Source organism: Pleurodeles waltl, chromosome 3_1 (genome assembly GCF_031143425.1).
Source record: "Pleurodeles waltl isolate 20211129_DDA chromosome 3_1, aPleWal1.hap1.20221129, whole genome shotgun sequence".
Taxonomy (NCBI): domain Eukaryota; kingdom Metazoa; phylum Chordata; class Amphibia; order Caudata; family Salamandridae; genus Pleurodeles; species Pleurodeles waltl.
In genome coordinates, this window is record NC_090440.1 from 1,264,246,570 (window position 1) to 1,264,266,984 (window position 20,415).

At 42.7% G+C, this 20,415-nt stretch overlaps 1 protein-coding gene across 2 annotated transcripts in view; it reads right to left on the reverse strand.

Annotated features, from left to right (window-relative positions):
* The window catches only part of LOC138285083 (contactin-associated protein-like 5), a 1,227,365-nt gene that overhangs the window by 693,701 nt on the left and 513,249 nt on the right, over nucleotides 1–20,415 (reverse strand). For both annotated transcript variants that reach the window (XM_069224601.1, XM_069224602.1), the window contains exon 5: nucleotides 2,244–2,447. In XM_069224601.1, coding sequence (XP_069080702.1) covers nucleotides 2,244–2,447 — 204 coding nt within the window. The remainder of the gene's footprint in view (nucleotides 1–2,243; nucleotides 2,448–20,415) is intronic.

Sequence of the window (20,415 nt, forward strand, 5' to 3'; positions counted from 1 at the left end):
AAACAAAACTTAGTGAGAACACATCTTTCTCACTTGTTTCCCAATCTGTCATCTAATTATCACTGAAATTCTGTTCATTACAGAGAAAATATATATTAAAGAACACATTCAATTTTGCACTTTTTAATGAAAAATAAAGGCTGAACGAATCCTGTAAATAATAGCCAGAAAATGTGTTTCAACATCTCTAGGATTTCCTGGTTTACAAGTAAAGTGTGAGTCATTCACAACATAATTTAAAGTAGCAAAAGGAATGCAGGGAGGGAGCGAGAGTTTTTGTGAGAGAAGGAATGGCTCATCAATAAGCCTTCAGAATGGAATGAGCAGACGTTCTCTAGGCATGATATAGATCACATCATGATAAACCCTGCAATGGGCCAATCAATGGAGTTAATGTTACTCCTGCAGACATCTGTCTCAACATAACCGAGTGTCAGGTTCTGAGCATTGTAAGCTACATTTATGTGCTACAACAATAACTGTAGGCATGTTTCTAATACTGAGGTCTCATGTTCCAATTCACAGATGACAGTTCAGTGGATTCTTCGGAGGCACGACTACGCAACTGGCACAGACAGATGCCGAGGGGCCTTTTCTAAGGACTAGTGTTGTCCTTGTGTGCTGTTAGACATTGGAAGACAATGCAAATCCTTAAGTGAGATTTAAAAAGTCATTCAAGGATATTTTTTTAGCCAATTTGCATGACTGTATAAAGAAATGTAATGCAACACAGCAGCTTGCGCTATATTCTGTTACATTTCATTGAGGCAGGAATTCCATAGATGGAGCATGCGCTTCTCCATGCATTCACCAATGGGATTTGAAATTGTTCCAGATTTACAAAAGACAGTAAAATCGGCATAGCTCCAAACTGGGATGCCTACCACAGAGAGCATAAAGAGGAGAAATACCTTTATTTCTCCTTGTTACTTCCTTGTTCAGTGTATGATGCATTATGCATCACGGATGGAAAGAAAAATTTCAATCTTAGGATTTTGTTTGTGCAGGAAGGTATCCCTGCAAGGGTGTCTGTGGCCCAAGGCAGCACACCATGCACCAGCACTAGGAAAGCAGAAATGCTCCATGTGTAGTTATGGTACTTTTCTGCTCTCTCTCTTTCACGCAATGTAACACAGCCTTGTTTCATTGCTTTGCATGACATATTAGTAAATCTGCCCCAAGGAGTGTGCAATATCTGGGTACCATCTACAAAGATATATGTGTGATATGCAGGTCACAGGTTGAAACCATAGTTATGTAGCTCAGCAGGATGAGCTTCTCCATGTGCATGTGTGAAAGAGATGTAGACCAACATCTCTGGAATTGGTATCCTTCCATAATAGTTCATAGGGTTACTTCGCCTGCAGAAGCGAGATGTTTAGTGCATGCAAGTCAAAGAGTTGACAACTGACTCTTTCATCATTCTTAGTTTAGAACACTGGAGCTGCTAAATTCCGAAATTTTAAAAGCTATGTCACAAGACTATTTCACTTTCAAATAGGTGACAAGCAAACTATGTGGCATTTATGTAGTCTAACAGTTTATGGTTACATGTATTCACTCTATTCATTTTTTAACTACTTGGGTGAGCGCCAAATAAGTGCTGTCAATAGAGCAACAGAGGATTGCAAAACACAAGCTATTTTTCATGTTGAGAGGGAGTTACTGTGAGTGGTAAAAAGCGTTCCGAAGCTTTGACAATTCCAGTAGGTCTTGCTTTAAAGGAATGCCATATGGCAATGTGAAGCATTACAAGTAAACATTATGGGAATAGATATTTATTTGTGTTGAAGCAAAGAATTGTAAAATAATCTTGGAGAAGGTTAAAATCCAAGTAGGTTAATGACTGCCTTACTTTCATCTATGCTGCTGCCAGAACAAACAACATAACTTATCTGTTTATTTAAGGCACTTCAGTTGCATTCCAATGCCATGTTTGTTCCTGTGAAGTTCAAGCTTAGGCAGCTGGATAAGTAAACAAAATGAATACAGCTGCCTTTTTTTGTCGAAGCACACTTCTGCGCTATCACACCACATATTTCGAGCTCTAAAAATTCAGATCAAGCCAAAGCCCCTCCCTAGTGATGCTCGTATAAATGTCTGGTGGTAGCTGCACTGTCAGGCCAGACCATAAAAAAGGCCTTGATGCATTAGAGAGTACTGATTGAGGGTTATTTAATTCTACCTGAAATCATGATCTTATCTGTGGACACAAAGCATTGTAACTCACAGAAACCTCTTACCTAGGTTAATGTCAAGTGTCAGCCGGCCTTTCTGAAGATGCAGCAGTATAAAGTCCCCGCGCTGTCCCTCTCCAGAAAACAATACTCCACTGCCCTCCATGCTCTTGAACTTTAGTGAGAATATATCACGTACGGTGCTCATCTGTTTCTGGTTAAACCTGTATAGGAGATAGCTTCTTCCATCAAAATCAGCAACATCCGATTCTGTGTGTATAGATGGAGAAAATGTTAAAACCTCACTGAAACATCAGGTTATGCAGATAGACAACAGGACAAACAGGAGAATACTTATGTGCCTGTGCACTATAGGAGAATACTTAATAAATACTGATACACTCCTAAAGGCAGCCATCTGAATCTTTTGTAGACTGTTCCCAGATGCCATAGACTTTATATTGTATTTACATTGTACTCTCCAGACAACAAGATTCTTATTGAGACTCCCCCTCCAACTAGCAGAACACTAAGGGCCATATTTATACTTTTTGACGCACAACAGTGCCAACGCAGTTGTGCGTCAAACATTTTAACGCCGGCTAACGCCATTCCAAAGCGCCATGCGGGCGCCTTATTTATTGAATAACGTTAGCCGGCGGAGCTGACTGGTGTGCGTCAAAAAAAATGACTCACACCAGGCAGCGCCGGCGTAGGGGAAAATGGAGCTTGGGCATAAAAAAATGGGGCAAGTCAGGTCTGAGGCAAAATTTTCGCCTCAACCCGATTTGGCCCATTTTTTTTTACTCCCAACCCCCATTTAAATGACTCCTGTCTTAGCACAGACAGGAGTGATGCCCCCTTGCCCAATGGCCATGCCCAGGGGACTTATGTCCCCTGGGCATGGTCATTGGGCATAGTGGCATGTAGGGGGGCACAAACCAAGCCCCCCTATGCCACAAAAAAAAAAAAAAATACTTACCTGAACTTACCTTAAGTTCCCCGGGATGGGTCCCTCCATCCTTGGGCGTCCTCCTGGGGTTGGCAAGGGTGGGAGGGGGTGTCCCTGGGGGCATGGGAGGGCACCTCTGGGCTCCTTCCAAGCCCACAGGTCCCTTAACGCCTGCCCTGACCAGGCGTTAAAGCAAAAGCGGCTGGACGTCATTTTTTTGACCCGCCCACTCCCGTGCGTCACGGGAGTTTAAATAAGGCGCACATGCCTTAGAGTCATTTTTTAGAAGGGAACACCTACCTTGCATATCATTAACGCAAGGTAGGTGTCCACGCTAAAAAATTACGCAAATTCCAAGATCTTTGGCGCTAGACGGGTCTAACGCCAAAGTATAAATATGGAGTTAGCTTTGCGTCGGATTTGCGTAAAAAAAAACCGACGCAAATCCGGCGCAAACAGAGTATAAATATGCCCCATAGCATCTCATATCCACAGCAATTTTAATCTAGAACATCAACTCACAACTCATTGAGGGTGGTGACCACCTTGAATTTCTACTTGATTCCTCTGCAGCTGCTGAGGATCTTGTAACCTCTCTCATTTTTCAACTGACAGCTATCTTAGTTTACCCTTTGAATGGCATTCATTATCTAGGTTTTCATCCATTTGCCACTCTCCTGATGGTGGTTGTATTGAATTTCTATTTGGTTCATTCTCAACTGCCACATTATGAACTTTATGCATTCAAGGCATTATATGTTTGATACTAATTTTCTTACTCTTTAAGCTTCACCTCACGCTCCCCTTTGGTCATTCTGACCTGCTTCGGTCCACCGACTCACCCAGCCCTGTCTTGTGTGCCGTTACTAATCTACACTCTCTTTAACCATCTACACTCTGTCTCTTGGATTATCTGTCCATTTCAAGTCATTCTTCTCAGACAGCCAACACCCTTTAAGAATTGTTCTCAGCTGTGGTCTGCCTGCCCTTGCGATCCTCTCTCTGCATTTAGTAGAGTCATCCTGTTTCACTGCACACCCTCTTTCCCACTCTCTCTTTTTCCCTCAGTTGCCTGGACTCTGTGCACCCCACTTTTGGCCCATTCCCTCCTCTCATCTTACTTGTCTTCTTCCTTACACACTTCTTTGCTCTCACCTCTTGTCATGTGTCTGCACCTGAAGCAAAGAAACATTCCCATCTCAAGGCATCTCTGTGACCTTCAGTCAACCATTCTCAATTGCCTTGCTTCCTCTAACCTGATACTATTCTGGTGCCTTCCCTATTCTTCCTCACATCTTTCCACATCAATCTAAAATGCAGAATTCACAAAGTCAGATCCACCAACATTTGGGAAATGTGACCCAATACTTGGGTCTACATCCATGAATACATGGATGCCACCCAAATCTATCCCAAACATTCTTCATTTTCCGACATCCTCACTCTTCGTTCTATCCCTTGCAATATTCAATCCTGGATGTCCAAGAACTTTCTCATGCTAAATGCACAAAATATGAATTTATCCTGCTCTCTAACAAGTTCAAAAAGTAATTTAACCAAGATCTGGTAAACAATTTCTACTTCCCTGACTTTTTCCTGTCACTGTCTCCCACTGTTCCTTCATCTGGCATCAAGATGGACTCAAATAATATTGGCTTGAACAAATTATCCAAAGTGTCTACAGTCTACCTGTGTTTCTAGAAGAAGTTCAAAAACATTATGTCACCATCTCTTCTAATATCGGATGCCCACGCTCGGATTCTCTTAGAGACTGGACCTTGGCAAATCCATACATGCAAACATCGTTCAGACAGGTCTCCTTTGTCTGAAAGCTGTCCTGCAAGCTGCAGCATGACTTGTTACATCAAGCAATAAACTTGAATACATCAGTCCTATCCTGAAAAGATGTACTGCTTTCTATTGAGGCTAGAATGAAGTTCAAGTTGGCTGTTTGGCCAACAGTGCTGTTCTATTCCCTGCCCTACTTCTCTGGCCTCCTCAAACAGTCAGCCCTCAGAAACTCAAAAAACAAAAATAACTTCCTTCTCAAACCACCCTGTTTCACAGCTGCTCATGCTTAACATCAGTGCATCTCAGGAGCAGCTTCCCTTTTTTACAACTCTACTGGCGGACTTTAGAATAACACCCATGCTGATGTCTTTCTACAAGCACTTATAAGCTCATTTATTTAAATTGTACCTGTCCATCCTGTTCCTCTCTCTATCCTTCCTGCTGACTGTACCTCTGCGCACTAGGGGTGGGTGTAACTTGCGTAATACCTTGTGGGGCAATCACAGTTAATTATCTAAGAATTCTACAAGAGTATGCTTGAATTATGAGAGAAGAGTAATTCTGCGTTTCATGCTATGTCTTAGTGCAAAAAGCCCACTTGTGTCCAAAATGGATGCAAGAATGCATTTTGACTAAGAAATTGCGCTAAATGCAACAGAACATGAATAGCAGGCAGAAGCAGCTACTCACACTCACTAAATGTGCTCTCACTGTCTGATTTTTCCCCTTCAAATTACTCCTAATTACGCAACCTGAGTTACTGAAATACTCTGACCTAATTTAAATTTTGCACAGGACTACTGCTTACTGTCCGGCTTTTGGGTATTCCTATTATGATAATAAGACTGCTAGTTTAGGTTGGCAGTACCACCTGGGAGACTGTGTCAATTCCACACTGTTTGGAAGCTGTTGGACTGACTCCTGGTCAGCTCGCAGGGGCTCACCCAACCATAGAAAGGAGAAGGTGATTTGCGGCAACCTGAACCTGACACTGACTCTTCAGGGAACTCATGGAAACAGACCATAATCTTTTCACTCAGTTTAGTCAGTGACTCACAGATGCCAAGGCAGAACACAAGATATAAACTTGATTTCAATACATTTATTAAATCAATTGCATCCTAGTATGAAAAGCATGAGGTGCAATAATAAGGCAGATGAAACATAGTACAGTTATCATCATTACAACCAGTGTAAAGAAGATAAACCACCCAACCATTTTGTATGGTTCTAGAGAGTCTAGAAATTCCTTCCTACCCACTATGTTTTGGTCTGAGACCATAGGAGTGGTAACCCTTCTGCTTGTCCCAATTTAAGCCCCATACCTGAATGTGATAGCAAGGGTCTGCCTGTTGTCTTGATGGCAATCCTCTTGACAAGCTAACAAGTTAGTGTCAGGATCAGCAGAGCTGTCTACATAATGGTGTGCATCCCAGGATGGCCATGACTGGAATACCCTCTGCACCCTTAGGCCTATGTGTTGCTATACATAATAACTCATACAGAATACTAAGTACAAGTGTGATGTACTGATGTATCTAGAAAATGGAGACTGACGCCTGAGCTCCTGGAGTGGCAATATAAGTTGGAATATCATGTACCATACATTACAGTCTTTAGCAGGGCACAAACTGCATTGTGTACAAACGGCTGATAAAAAGTGAAGAGCAAACAACTATGTCTTCTTGGAAAGAAGCAGCCGATTGAAATATAACAACAATGAGCTAAAAGCTGACTGAGCTAAAAAATTTGAAACAAATAAAAATGCAGGCAAATGTGAGAGGCACAGGCTACAGACATAATGCTAAAATAAGGGTGCCCAATCTAGGCAAAAATGGTGACCCACAACACAACTCTCACTCTCTTCCTTATTTCACCCTTCTTTCTTCCTCCTGTCTCTCCCTACTCTACCATGTCATTGTCATTCTGTTCTAATTCACCTCCAGTATGCCTTCTTCCCCTCTGTACTCCTTTCTCCTGATCCCTAATCCTCCGTTTCCACTTCTTTTCTTTTTTGTCTGTCCCACTCCACCTTCTTTTCCCTCCACTCTCTTCTCTCGCATTCTGTATCTCCTTAGAGTTCTCAGTTCCCTCTTCTCACATAACCATTTATGTTGTAACTACTACCAATTCCCTAATTGTTGCACTGGTGATCTAGTTGTTGTTATCAGTATGACCTTTGCATCACTGCTATTCTTTGTAAAACACAGTACGGTTCAACACTTGGCTCTTTATAAATATGTAAAAAAACAAAACAAAGAAAGAAAAACACTTAGGACTTGATTTAGTGTTTGACAGATGTGGGCCATCTTCCAAAGAAGTGACAGCTATTTAGTCCATCCTGTTTAGCATTTATAGACATCAATGCATTCTAAATAAGGAAGATGAGACCTCCTTCACGTTTTGTCACACTTCCCACATCTGCCAAATTCTAAATCCACCCCTTTATGTGTAAAATCACCTTCTTCCCTTTGCCGACTACTCAAAATACCTCTGGAATCACAAAAGGAGGATTCCAAGGCCCTTCTTCTGAGTGACCTTTTAATTCTGATGAGGCTGATAACAGGAATTACCAGCCCCAATGTAATTATGAGATATAAAGTATTTTCAATGAGGCTCTCAGAGAGGTGTAGCCTCATGTGAAAAACCTATAGGGATGGGAATCATTGATTCATTTAGCAGTTCCTCATTTCTTAGAGGACGATAAATGTCCCATATATGCCTCTATGTAATAGTTCGGTAATTTCCGTCCACAGGATTACCAGTACTGGGACACTACGGTCTGAATTCCTGGGTACATTACCTACAAGAAAAAGCCTGCTGATCTCCGAATCACACTAGCTGTGTCCTGCTTATACGGTGCTTGAGGTAAATAACCCCAATTTATTCAACTGCAACATCTAGTCTCAGTGGAGCACAGGTTGAGTATTTGTGAATTTCTCAGAAAGCCCTGCAAGCTGCAACTGTTCTGCAAGCATTTGTTATTATGAGGGAACCATATTTTGTTCCTAGCTTAAAATGTTATTTTGAAATCTGACTTTGTACACAAAGCCAATTGCTAGACCTGTCAGCCTTAGGGTGGTTTTCCCCCATAAGTTGTGCCTGCTTTGCTACATCATGTCTGAATTTTTGCTCTGTTGACCTTGGGACTCTGGGCACTTTAACTCTGGTAACCAGTGCTAAACTGCTTGTTCTCATTTCCTTAACCATTGTTGGATTGGCATATACCTGATTGGCATATCTAATTTACATGTAAGTCCTTTGTAGAGTGGTATGCCATATGCCCATGACCTGTAAAATAAATGCTACCAGTGAGCCTGCAGAAATTATTGTGCCTTCAAACAGCATAGCGCACCCTCCTACACTGTTTATGCCCCCTTGATGGCAACTTTAATTTCAGTAACATTGGGATATTTTCTATTTTATATTATTTTTCTACAGACAGTCCTTTGGGATTACCATTTTGGGTGTACAGCTATTGGTTGCCAACCTTGTTTGACCACAGGTCCCCCTCTGTATTGGTATTCCACTACAATATGGCTGGCATTTTTTTGTTACAAAAACATCTCTACAATATGGCTGCCACTATTTCCTATTCCGAACCCCATTACAAAATGGCAGCCACTCTTTTACTGTTAGGGAATTCCTTCAAGATGGCCACCACTATTTCCTATTTCTAACCCCATTACAAAATGGCCACCACTCTTTTACTGTTAGGGAATTCCTTCAAGATGGCCACCGCTTTTCTCCAGTCCTCTTTCTAGCTTGATGCCCGACCACCATTTATAAACCCCTCTCTGGCTATGTCTCACTTTTTCTGGGACGCGGAGCAGGGGTAGGTTATCCACCCGGTGGCCAAACGAGCGGGGTAAGTCCTATGTTACCTTTCTGTAAGGAGCAGAAGAGTAAATATCTATATTGCAGACCACTTTCTTTGCCCCTTCTTGATCCTTGGTGGGAGCTGTCATTAAACATTGGACACTACTATGACCCTGTGTCCTTATTATTAATACTATTGGTGCACATTATTGGACTGGCGATTGTCTACACTATACACATTTTTGGGACCTGTTTGACTTGTGATTTAAGATTATTTTGACAATTTGTATTGACTAACAATATTCCACATAGTTATGGTGATTACCTGTGTCCTTTTACTTAGGACTTTCTGTTATTGGACATGTTTGAGCCATGATTTATGTTTGTCCTGAATAGTTTGAATGGATTTAATATCCTTGAGATATTTATACTTGTTATGCATGACATGTCATCTATATCTATACTTAGTTGACTATATAAGCCTGGACCACTGATGCTTATCGCTATCCCGATGGGGCCCATCCTTTAATACAAGGAGGGTAAGGATTCACCTCTGAATTGAGAGGAGTCTGTTTGATTTATATTTCACAGTGTGATACACTGCACATTAGGGTTTCTCACCGGAATGAGCTCACTGTGCACATGGTTATATTAGTATTTTGAGTCTGTTCTTTTGCTCTTTGTAGTTTTTTGTGGTACGAAGAAATCCCGTATTGGGTTATAACATGTGGATTAGGTACGTTTTTTGGTCCTGACGAATCGCACTGATCTTAACAGACATTTTTTTCGAGAAACATGTTGATCCCGATGATAGAAGTATAGTTAGTTCTGTACTCTAACTCTCCACATTCCCCCAACTCAGGGACTGACAGTTTTTTTGTTTCTGAGGGTGGACTAGACATTACTTCTAATACTTACCCACACTCTGTTTTTAATCATGACAGCGGTATGGGTTGATTAAATACTATATTTCCAGACCTCTAGCCATTTTTTTTTTCACATACCCGTATACCAATCCCACATACTAGCACTCAGCTACCGGCATTCTTTACACTCAAAAGATCTCCGGCAAAGAGCCCCCACGAGGGGCCTGTCAGGCATTGCAGTGCCGGCCTGACGAGGAGCAAAAGCCCGATGATGAAGCATGTCACCATTTGGTGAGTGAGGGCTCTTGTTCTAATAAGATCAGACTCATAGACTCTATTACTTACTGTATACATTTGTACTAGTGTATTGGCTGAAACTGTGTACTTTTGTTTTTTTGGTATTATGATGGGAATACCGTACACAGGACCAACTTTTCTCTAAACACTCCCGACATATTAGCCCTTCTTTGTTCGTATTCGATAAGCAACAATATGACCTGGCCCAAAAAAACAATCTACTCTAATTGAATTATGAGATGCAAGATGCTAAAACAAATGTAAATAAAATCTATGATCAATATTCTCAGCACTTAATATACAAAATTATCTATCTTAAATCCATTTTACAGCAATAAGAGAGTGGTCTTATCTTTGGATTACAATTGAAATTGCATATCCTATGATATTTTAGAGACTTAGGGCCTCTTTGTCACTAATATATGTGGTTGCTAATAGGAATCAGCTTATTCCAAATACTATACAAGCAGTGGTATCAGACCTCAAAATTCTTGCTGCTTTCTTGTACTTCCTTATTCCTAGATGAATACAAATTGGGTGGATCCACATCCTTCTAGGCTTATCATAAGCTTTGCAAAACAATAGCACATGCTCAATAGTTTCAATACTCCTACTATTGCACAAGTTGCAAATTTGATCATCTCTATTATTTTTCAACTGTCCTATTTTACAGTATATGCCTTAATTTGCAGGATTTCGTCCCAAATTTAATGGAAAATATTTTGCACACCTTGGATGTATTATATCTAACCATTCTTCAAAGTTAGGTTTTGGTTTAATATTCAGAAACTGGGTGGTTAATCTTCTCAAATTCACATTTTGATGGAGGTTAGAAAGATAATGTTCCCAGTACACTCGTTTCTGGAGAAACTTTGAAAGCACAGTAAGAGTATTAGGACCGTCCCAGAAATATTTAAGCCGCAGTATGAGGAACCAAAACCTCACATGGTGGAGCCAAGGGAAAGATACAGATCTATCTAAACGACTAGCTCCATTAGTGCTTCTCTGTAAGGAGCCAAATCTGGTATTGTCCAAAGCCTGCACCAATAGAGCATAGGTCTTAATATTGCCAAATGATCAATTTGCTTTATATTCAGGTCTAGGAACATTAGGATCAGGGGTGCTGAGACAGGTAACCCGAGAATACTTCTCATTAAGATGTTTTCTTTTGACATTAGTTGTTTCAGATTTGCTGATCCCCATAATTCTGCCCCGTATAAAGCAGCAGCTTGTGCTTTGTATCTGTAAACCCCAAGCACAGGGGATACCTCTGCTGCCCTCAATTTTCATTATTTGGTGCTAATTGCTGTGGAATTATACACAAGGGATGTTTTAGCTTTATCCATACAGGGAGTCCATGATAATTTAGAATCCAACATTATTCCTAAGTAGTTAAAATGTTTTATACGTTCCAGTGTTTGCCCATGGATCTAAATATTCCTTCTAAAAAGCCTGTGGGGTCCAACAATTAAATATTTTGTTTTGTTTACATTGATTTCTAATCACTTTTCCACATAAAACTCATAAAATTTCTCTAGTAGGGACAGTAGTCCCATAGGCGTTTGAGACACTAAGATAGTATTGTCTGCAAAAAGGAGAACAGGGATATTTTCCCCACTTAATCTCGGGGAATTGTGTACACATTGTTTTAGGTGATTAACTACATCATTGATATAGAGAGAATAGGGTGGGTGCAAGTACACACACCTGTCTCACTCCCCTATTTATGGGGATAGGATCTGTTAGTTCCCCATTTGGACCCCATCTAACCGTTACGTAGTTATTTACGTGAAGCCTGATCATCTGAGTTAGGAGATGCTCTTGAATATCTAGTTTCCTTAGCGAGGCCCATAGGTTACCCCTCGGAACCAGGTCAAAGGCAGCACGTAGATCCACAAATGCTATGTACAGATGGCTTTTTTGCAATTTAGAATATTTTCACATAATGCATAAAAGCCTGAAGACCTGATCAATTGCACTAGTTCTCGGCCTGAAACCTGTGTGGCAAGATGATAAAATATTTCCCTCCTCCATCCAATCAGCAATTTTTGCAGTACCAGGTTGGGTCAGATTTTTTGTGATGCATCGATTAAGCTGATCGGCCAGTAATTCCCAGGCTCTTGCCTGGATCCTTTTTTATAAATTGGAATAATTTCTGCTCCTTTCCACATCTCAGGAATGGGGCCACCTCTTGCTAATGCATTGCTTATTAGGTTTATGTATGGGGCCCAAATATGTTATGTTTAAATACATTTGCTGGGATCTTGTCCAGGCTAGGGGCTTTGCCTGATTTCATAGTTTGTATGGCCGCCACTGTTTCATCTAGACTAAAGCAGATATTCTCTGCTGGGACTACTATCAGTTGCTCCCCGGTAGGAGAAGGATGGTAATAGTGGTTAAAGGAATCCGAATAAAGATCAGTAAAATGACAGGCACGTGTAGTGGGAGCTATATGATGGTCAGTCTTAGATATCCCCTCTCCCATGGGCAACTATCCTCCAAAACGTTACTGCATCTTTTTGCTTAGCTGCAGTAAGGTCAGCCCAATTTTGATCCTCTCAACTTTTCTTTGCCTTGGTCAAGCTTCTCCTGTAGCTAGCCCTTGCTTGTTGTATTCCTGTCGGGTTTTTCAATTTTAGGAATTTTAGGTAATGCTGCAATCATCATTGCTGGACTCTGCCTGTCCGGCCTTAATGTCCAGCCCCTTCAGGCTCAGTTAAGGACCCAACATTAACATTTTCATCTATATGATCAATTTGTCTCCTCCATATCTCTGTCAGCCTCAGCCTTCTCCAATGCTGTTTCCATGGCTAGCCTATTTTCTTCCAATTTAAGCTTAGCCATCATCTACTTGTATTCCCTCTCCACCTTTCTCCTCACCAGCTCCTCTGGAGATGGGTTATAGGAGGACACACTGCTCCCTGCCTTGGGGGATACATCACTCCTTTGGAGTTGGTTACTTTCTACCTCCACAGGTTGCAGTGCCAGACCCTCCTGTATGCCTGGCTCTGATTCATCCTCAGACTCCTTATCCTCCTGGTCACGCATTGTGCCTGTCAATTGATGGGCCTCGGCCCATGCTCTCAAAGCAGGTGAACCCGCCAGGGAAAGGCTACTGGAAATGGAAAAATTATCCGAAGGGTAGCGCAGCTACCCTTTCGGAAAATGTTTCCACTCACCGCCAGGCTGCCTGACGGCGGAAGCCTGGCCGTGAGTGAGGGCTGCCGATGGCGGCCCTCGCCATGTTCGTAATGCGGTGGGTTGGCCCACCATGCTGGCTGGTGGATTCAGCCGCCAATGCTGGCATGGCGGGCCAACCCGCCATATTCATAATGAGGGCCTAAGTGTCTAAAGTAGGAAAATGCCAATAGCATTTTTAGAAATACAATGTACAATCCAACTTCACCATGAATTGTGATTTTAAATTGTGATTTAGGAGACACCAAACTTGGGATTTCCTCCCTTTCAAATTGCAAATTGCATATGTAAAACGTAATAATATAAGGTCAACATTATCTTATGGGAGCGATAGGTCTTGCGGTAGTTAATAAAGTATTGAAGAGTTTTTCACTACTAGGACATGAAACTTAAAAGTACATATCCTACTTTTTAAATACACTGTGCCGTGCCCTTGGGCTGACGAAGGCCTACCGTAGGTATGACTCATACACATTGAAAAGGAAGCTTTGGGCTTGACAAGAGCGTTAACTTGCCAAGTTGACATGGCAGTTTAAAGCTGCACACCCAGGTTCTGCAATGACGGGTCTGAGACATGTTGACAAGCTACTTAAGTGGTGTCACAATCAGTGCTGCAAGCCCACTAGCAGTATTTAATTTACAGGACCCGTGCAAAGGTGGTGCACTTTATTGGGGGCTTATAATTAAATTAAATGTGCCAATTGTGGATAAACCAATGCTACCATGTTTTAAGCAGAGAGCACATGCACTTTAGCACTGGTTAACAGTGGTAAAGTACTCAGAGTTCTAAAGTCAGCAAAAACGAGGTGAGCAAAACAGGAGATCTGAAGGCAAAAAGTTGGGGGAAACCACACCAAGGGTGCTTGGTCTAAAAATGTTCTTAAGTCCAACTGATACATTTAAGGACAGATTTAAGGAAAGTGGTGCTGCACCCGTTGTAGTTCCACTTTCATTGTGCCCCTTAGTGCCCTCCTACCACCACCATGTGGGCACCGTATCTAAGATGGCACAGGGAAGGGGGAAAAGCATCAACATTTTTGACACTATTAATGTACTGTTCAGGGTTAGCGCGAAAATGTTGGCACTAACCCTGGACAGTACATAGGGGCTCATTGTAAACAATGCTGTCCCCCTTTAAACTCCTGTTATGAGCAGCCGTTGAAAGTGCCAAAACAATTGATGCAAAGAAATCTCTTAGATTTCTTTGTGCCATTTTTTCGGGTCACCTAATGGGGGAACGTCTCCAATGCATACATTATGCATGGCACATGGATAATGTAGTGCAAAGGATTGCAAACTGGGGCAATGCATGCATTGCACAACATTGTAAATTTTGCACGGGGAAAAGGCCACCTTAGCGCCGCCTTACCATAACAAAATGATGCTACATTGGCACCAAAGTGGCGCTAGACTCTCTTAAATCTGTGCCTTAATTTCCTTGTAAGTTCTTAGTAAAGTGGTGGTACATGCACTGAGGACATGTAAATGAAATGCTATCAGTGGGCCAGCAGCACTTATCGGGCCACCCACTTATGTATCCTTTTTAAATGTGTGTCAGGCCTGCCATTGCAGCCCATGGGTGCAGTTTTAAACTGCCATTTCGACATGGCAAAATAAACCTTTTGTGAGGCCTAAACCTTAATGTTTTGACATATATGTCAACAGCTGAAACAGCCCATAGGTCAGGGTGCATTGTATCTAAAACGTTGCCCATGTACCTTTACATTTTACATGTTCTAGTAGTGAAAAACTATCAAATTTGTTCTCACTATTGCAAGACCCACTTCTCCCGAATAATACAATTGGGGTACCTTACTGCATTTAGAAAGTAATAAGGTTTGCTTTGGAGCAGGTTGGAATGTCATGTTTGGTGTCTGAGGAATTGTCATTTGAAACCGACATTAACTGTAAAGTAGGATTTTAAGACACAATTATACAAATTAAATTTTTTTAAAGTTGGCATAGTCCTTCCCTGACCATTTGGAGCCTGCAGCATGTTTCCTTGCTCACATGACTAGTTGTTGGTGCAATTGTCCTTTACGTATTCCTCCCAGACAGCCACACAATAGAGGGCCTGGATTGTGGCAGGATGAGCCATCCAAGGAAGGAAGGAGTGGGAAAAGCTGTGCACAGCCCTACTTGTTCTTCAAAGATACTGCCTCAGCTCACACATTAAGAGGTTCACACTAGCCTACTGTGACTGCAGATAGACTGTGACCAGAAAAGAACATAATTGTTATACCTGGTACTAGAACTGAAATGGGGGAAGCTTCAAGGGTCCCTCGACAGAACACCTCTGGCCAGGGACCCTAGAAGCTTCTCCCATTTCAGTTCTAGAGTACCAGGTAAACAATAGGACTCACAGACTCCCTCTTCAGTACACTCATGGACCTGTAGCTACTATAGAGTAAGGACTGCCCTGGTGCTTGAGACCTGACCTGCTATCTGAGAGGAAATACTGGACCTGCACCCGTCATCCCAGGCTGAAGTGACTGCACATGTCAGCTGACTGATCTCCTGCTCTGAGCTATGGGGACACAACAAGCTCCAGAGACCTCTCTGCAATTGCCCAGCTGACTGGTCACACTTGACCTACCTGGGCATGCAACTGGACCTGTCTGAGCCCTTCTAGCCTTTGGTGAGGTGAGTTCATAATCCCCAGAATGGGACTCCGAGGTCCTGGCCCCTTAATGTGTCATCAGTTGAGATAATCTTAAAAAAGCAGTTTTGTGCTCTTCATAAACCCAAACGGGCCCATTTGTGCCAAGATCTTGCCACCCATGCTGACTGCCAATGCGAAGCTCTTGTCAACCCAACCTGAATCCCGCCTACAGTGACCACATGTGGCAACTCACAACATGAGATCTGCACTTTGCACTACAGCACTGACAGCCTGTGGTAACTTCCAATGGGAATTTCCAGCAATTACCGTCCATGGGGCCAGACAGGATCTTTGTGCGATAGCAACAAGTGTCCATGACGTTCAGCATACTCTTTGTGCTACCACAACAACCATCCGCCATGCTCTCCTTGCTCCTCACGGTCTCCTCCGCCACAAACTGGACTCATCACGCTGGAGTTCACAGGGTAACTTTTTCAGCAGACTAACTTGGTCCCTCTATGTGGCCTGCACTCCATCACGGTCGGAACTTGTGACTTTCACCAGTCTTGCGCAACCAGATAACCATGAGTAGTGCCTTGTGCTTTTAGGTGGTATGCATACCTTAAATCTTTGAAATTGCATATCTCCCAGTCTACTGATTGGACTTTTGTCATTTTGGTGTCAAATTATTTATTACATTTTATTCTGATTTTCTAAATGAGTGGGTTGTGTTATCACTTTATTCCTGTTTAAGTGCTGCCTGAATATGTTACACATTGCCTCTAAGTTAAGGCTGACTGTTTGCCAAGCTACCAGACAGTTAAGCACAGATTCAATTAGTGCCTTCTGTGGTTTCTCCCTGACAAGGACTGTGGCTGTTGCTTGAGACAAGCGTCACACCCCAACCTCAAACAATAACCAATTTTCTCATATCTTTCGTGATCTATTTCTAAAAAAACTTCAAGAAAATGGGGTCTAAGACTGGACCCTTCCTTTCTGACGAAGGTCTGGTCTTCCTTCCATGTCTCCTATAATGTTTTCCTTCCTGCCTTGTCTCCTGACCCTACTTCGGAGCAGGGATTTATTGGAATTCTGTGGATTTGGTCAGGGATCCCACGATCTATTAGGAAAGAACGACTCAATTAAGGAATGTACATTTTTTATTTGTCACATTTGGGTTGGCCAATAGGGGCCAGCAACCTGCTGTTTCCACTTTGAGTCAATGGATTAAAATAGTAATTTCAATGGAATGTCAGAATGCTGACCTTTCTATGTCTTCTAAAATCAAGGGGTGTTTCATAATGGCAGGATCATCGTCTAGGGCCGAGTTCACGGAAGTGTCTCTGAAAGACATTTATGCTGCAAAACATGGGCCAACCGACACACCTAATTGCCCACTATAACTTGAGAATGGGAGTTGTTTTTCTTCTACATTTGGCTCCGATGTCTTTGGGGCAGTTCAGTGAATGTAGGGTGATAGTTTCATTTGCTTCGTTAAATACATTCATGTGGTGTAACATTGATGCAACTGTTTAACACATTATTTTTTTCACGGTCGCCTTGAGTCTAAATTCAAGGAAGACATATTAGGTAGTTAATGATTTGGCTACTTACTGATAATCTTCATTACTCTGAGACACATTCTTCCTCATTACAGTCTTACACTCTCTTCCTTCCTTGGGAAAGGGGGGAAATGGTTTTATATCTTGTATGGCTTGGTGTTCCTGGAAACACACGGGTCCTGAGGGGGTCATATTGGTTGGATCATGTTTGTATTTTTCAGCTTGTATGGGTGAATGGTGTGCATAAGCCACGGAATTGCAAAAAAAATTATTACTGTGATTAGGAAGACTATGGCTATGAGTGAAGAAGATTACCAGTAAATAACCGAGTTAGTTGTCCAGGGTACCAGAGAAATTTGTTCTGTTGTCAACACATTTTCTGAGTCTTGCTTCTTGGACACCTTTAAGATCTGGCCAACTGTACTAAATTGTTAACTGAGTTTAAAAACTGTTTAATATCCCACACTGAAGTTTTTAACCACGCATTATTTGATAGATATTGGATGGATGGCCATTTTTTAAATAGCCCTGTATTTCCTGCACCTTTTTTTCTCAGAAAGGCATCCCATATGAAAATTAGCACAGTTGAATTTTCTGTCTCGCTCAGAATATCCGATTTTCCTTTATAATGTATTCAAAGTGAATTGTGTTTCGGTCATGTCAATCATTCTTCGACTTACTCCTGCCAGGGATTTTTGTTCTGGTTTCAGAGTTGGTTTATATAGGGCGACAGCTTGAGAAAGCTCTTTGTTCTGTCTCCGAAGAACGCTCTATAGTGCAAAATAATATATTGAAATGTAAATGAGTTCCACAAGTTTATGCTAATAACTGATGCAATCTGTGAACATGTTGCGCATGCGTTTAATTTTTATGTTTTGCCAAGGGCTGATGACATCTTTAGATTGGAGGTTTACATTTGCTAGACGCGGCTCAAACGTAGTGTCTTTGCATAACAAAACCCGGGTTTGCTGGCAAAATAGAGGTTGTCATTTACATCGTGCTGTTTACTATGCTTTATGTGTTAATTTTGAATGACTGCTTATAGACACATTTTCATCAGCAATTCTTTCATAAGCTTCCTAGTTATCTCTACAAGAAGTCTGGATTGTACTACATAGAGATATGGTTTCTTTCTTCCATAAGCTGGCTCGAATTCTATGCATAGGTTGTCGTGTCTTAGCCATATGCATGGACGCAGGGACGCATGACGGCGGGGCAAGTGGGAAATTGGAGAGCTGCATGACGGTCGCAGAGGCCAAGAGGAGAGGCCCCAGAGGCCTCAAGGGTTCCCATTAGTAACCAAGGAGAAATCCAGGGTCAGGGCAAGCTGCGGTTCCACCGTTAGGGCAAAGGAGCATCCAACTCCCCTCCCCATCCAGCAGCAGAAGCTGCAAAACCTTTAACAAACAAAACGATAATAAACCATGTTTATTATCGTTTCATTTGTTAAAGGGACGGGCCCACCGGGTGATGAGAGGCGCATGTATGTTTGGCCTGCCGTCTCGGGTCGACCAAACACACATGTGCAGTAGGCTTTCTCCAGCCCAGCAACACAGTTCCTGGGCTGGAGAGAGCATGCGGGTGGCGGATCAGGTACGTTTTTATTTTTTATTTTTTAAATTAAATTTTACCATCTCCCACCTCCACCCATGTGCGGTGCACCAGCCCCACCCCTTCTGAGCTAAGCGAGCCGCAACTGGTCAGGGCCCCTCCGACACTCAACGGCAAGAGGAACTGCAGTTAGCACAGTTCTTGCAGAATGCAGTGAGAAAGTGAGAGTGAGAGCAGTTAGAGAGCACCGTCCCATTCGCCCTCACCACCCTTATCACCCTTATGCTTCTGCTGCATGCCTCTGTCAGGATACTCAAGGCCCAGCATTGGAGCTGCACGGAGTGAAAGAAGGAGCATGACAGGAGTGGAGAGAGGAGTGGTAAAGGAGAGAGCTATGTCAGGTACGGTAGAGAAGCATGGCACCTGCTCCCTGCATACACTGGGCCTGCCGCACAAGGGAACTGAGAGCCCTGCCCTAACTTGCTGGCCACCGGTGACCCCCGCCTCTCTCTTTGGCCTCCCTAGGCCTGGCACCAGGATGGGCAACAAGCAGCAACAAGCATCAGGCCAAACTCTGCAAGAGAGCAGTTGAAACACTCTGCTGAACTGCGCTGGGGCACATGACGTGACCCTCTAAGCTCCCTAGGGCCTCAATTGAAGGCAATTTGTATGGCATGCAAGTAAGTGTGGTGCTAGAGTGGCGCTGGAGGCTAGCTTCTCTCCAGCCCTGGGTGAGCCCCCTGGTCTGCCCCCCCTAGGTGTTTGCAGCCGGGTGAGCTCCCCCGCTCAACTGCACATGCACATGTGGTCGCTCAGGAGTGCAGGTGCCCAGAGGCGCAGGAGTAGCACATTAAGCCAATCCCACCTCCTTTCAAGAGCCTTCCATCCACAAAAATAAGTCAGACTTGTGCCCTTTGCCCCACTTCCACTACTACTGAAAAGTTGGTGAAAGGAGTTGAGGCAGTGACTAAAATGCCTCCCATCAAGAGAAGAGAATGATCCCCAGTATTAAAAAGACATGTTTCGCACAGGCGCAGAGGTGGTGCCCGGTGACATCTGCCCTCTGCCCGCAAGTCCTCTTTCAAAAGATTTCCATTCTGCACAAGTAAGGCGCACTTGTGTACTCTCCCCACCTCTATTGCTTTGGAAAAAACTGCATGAGGAGAGATGAGGCAGCGCCCAACATTAAAAAATCTTGCTATTGGAAAGAGAACGATCTCCAGCACTAAAAGGTATTTCACTGCATAAAATTCACACGGAAAAGGGTTGAGAGGAGGAAGAGATAACAACAATGCAGTTGGAAAAAATGAAAGTGAACCCAGGCCACAGCAAGAAAACTCACTAAAGTGGACAATAATGAATGACCGGGGTCAGCATTATGTGTGGAGTAAGCAGAGGCATTCAACTTGAAATCCTGTAACTTAAATCCGAAACCAAAAAAGATAAAGACCACCGTGATAAAAAAGGAGGTGTATAAAATAATGGATTCCTAACCCAGAAAAAGTCAGACAAAGTATTAGTTATGATAACCAGTTCCAAAAGCACATGACCCGTGCCAGGCAACTTGAGCCCTGCATCACAGAGTGAGTATTTCTTCACA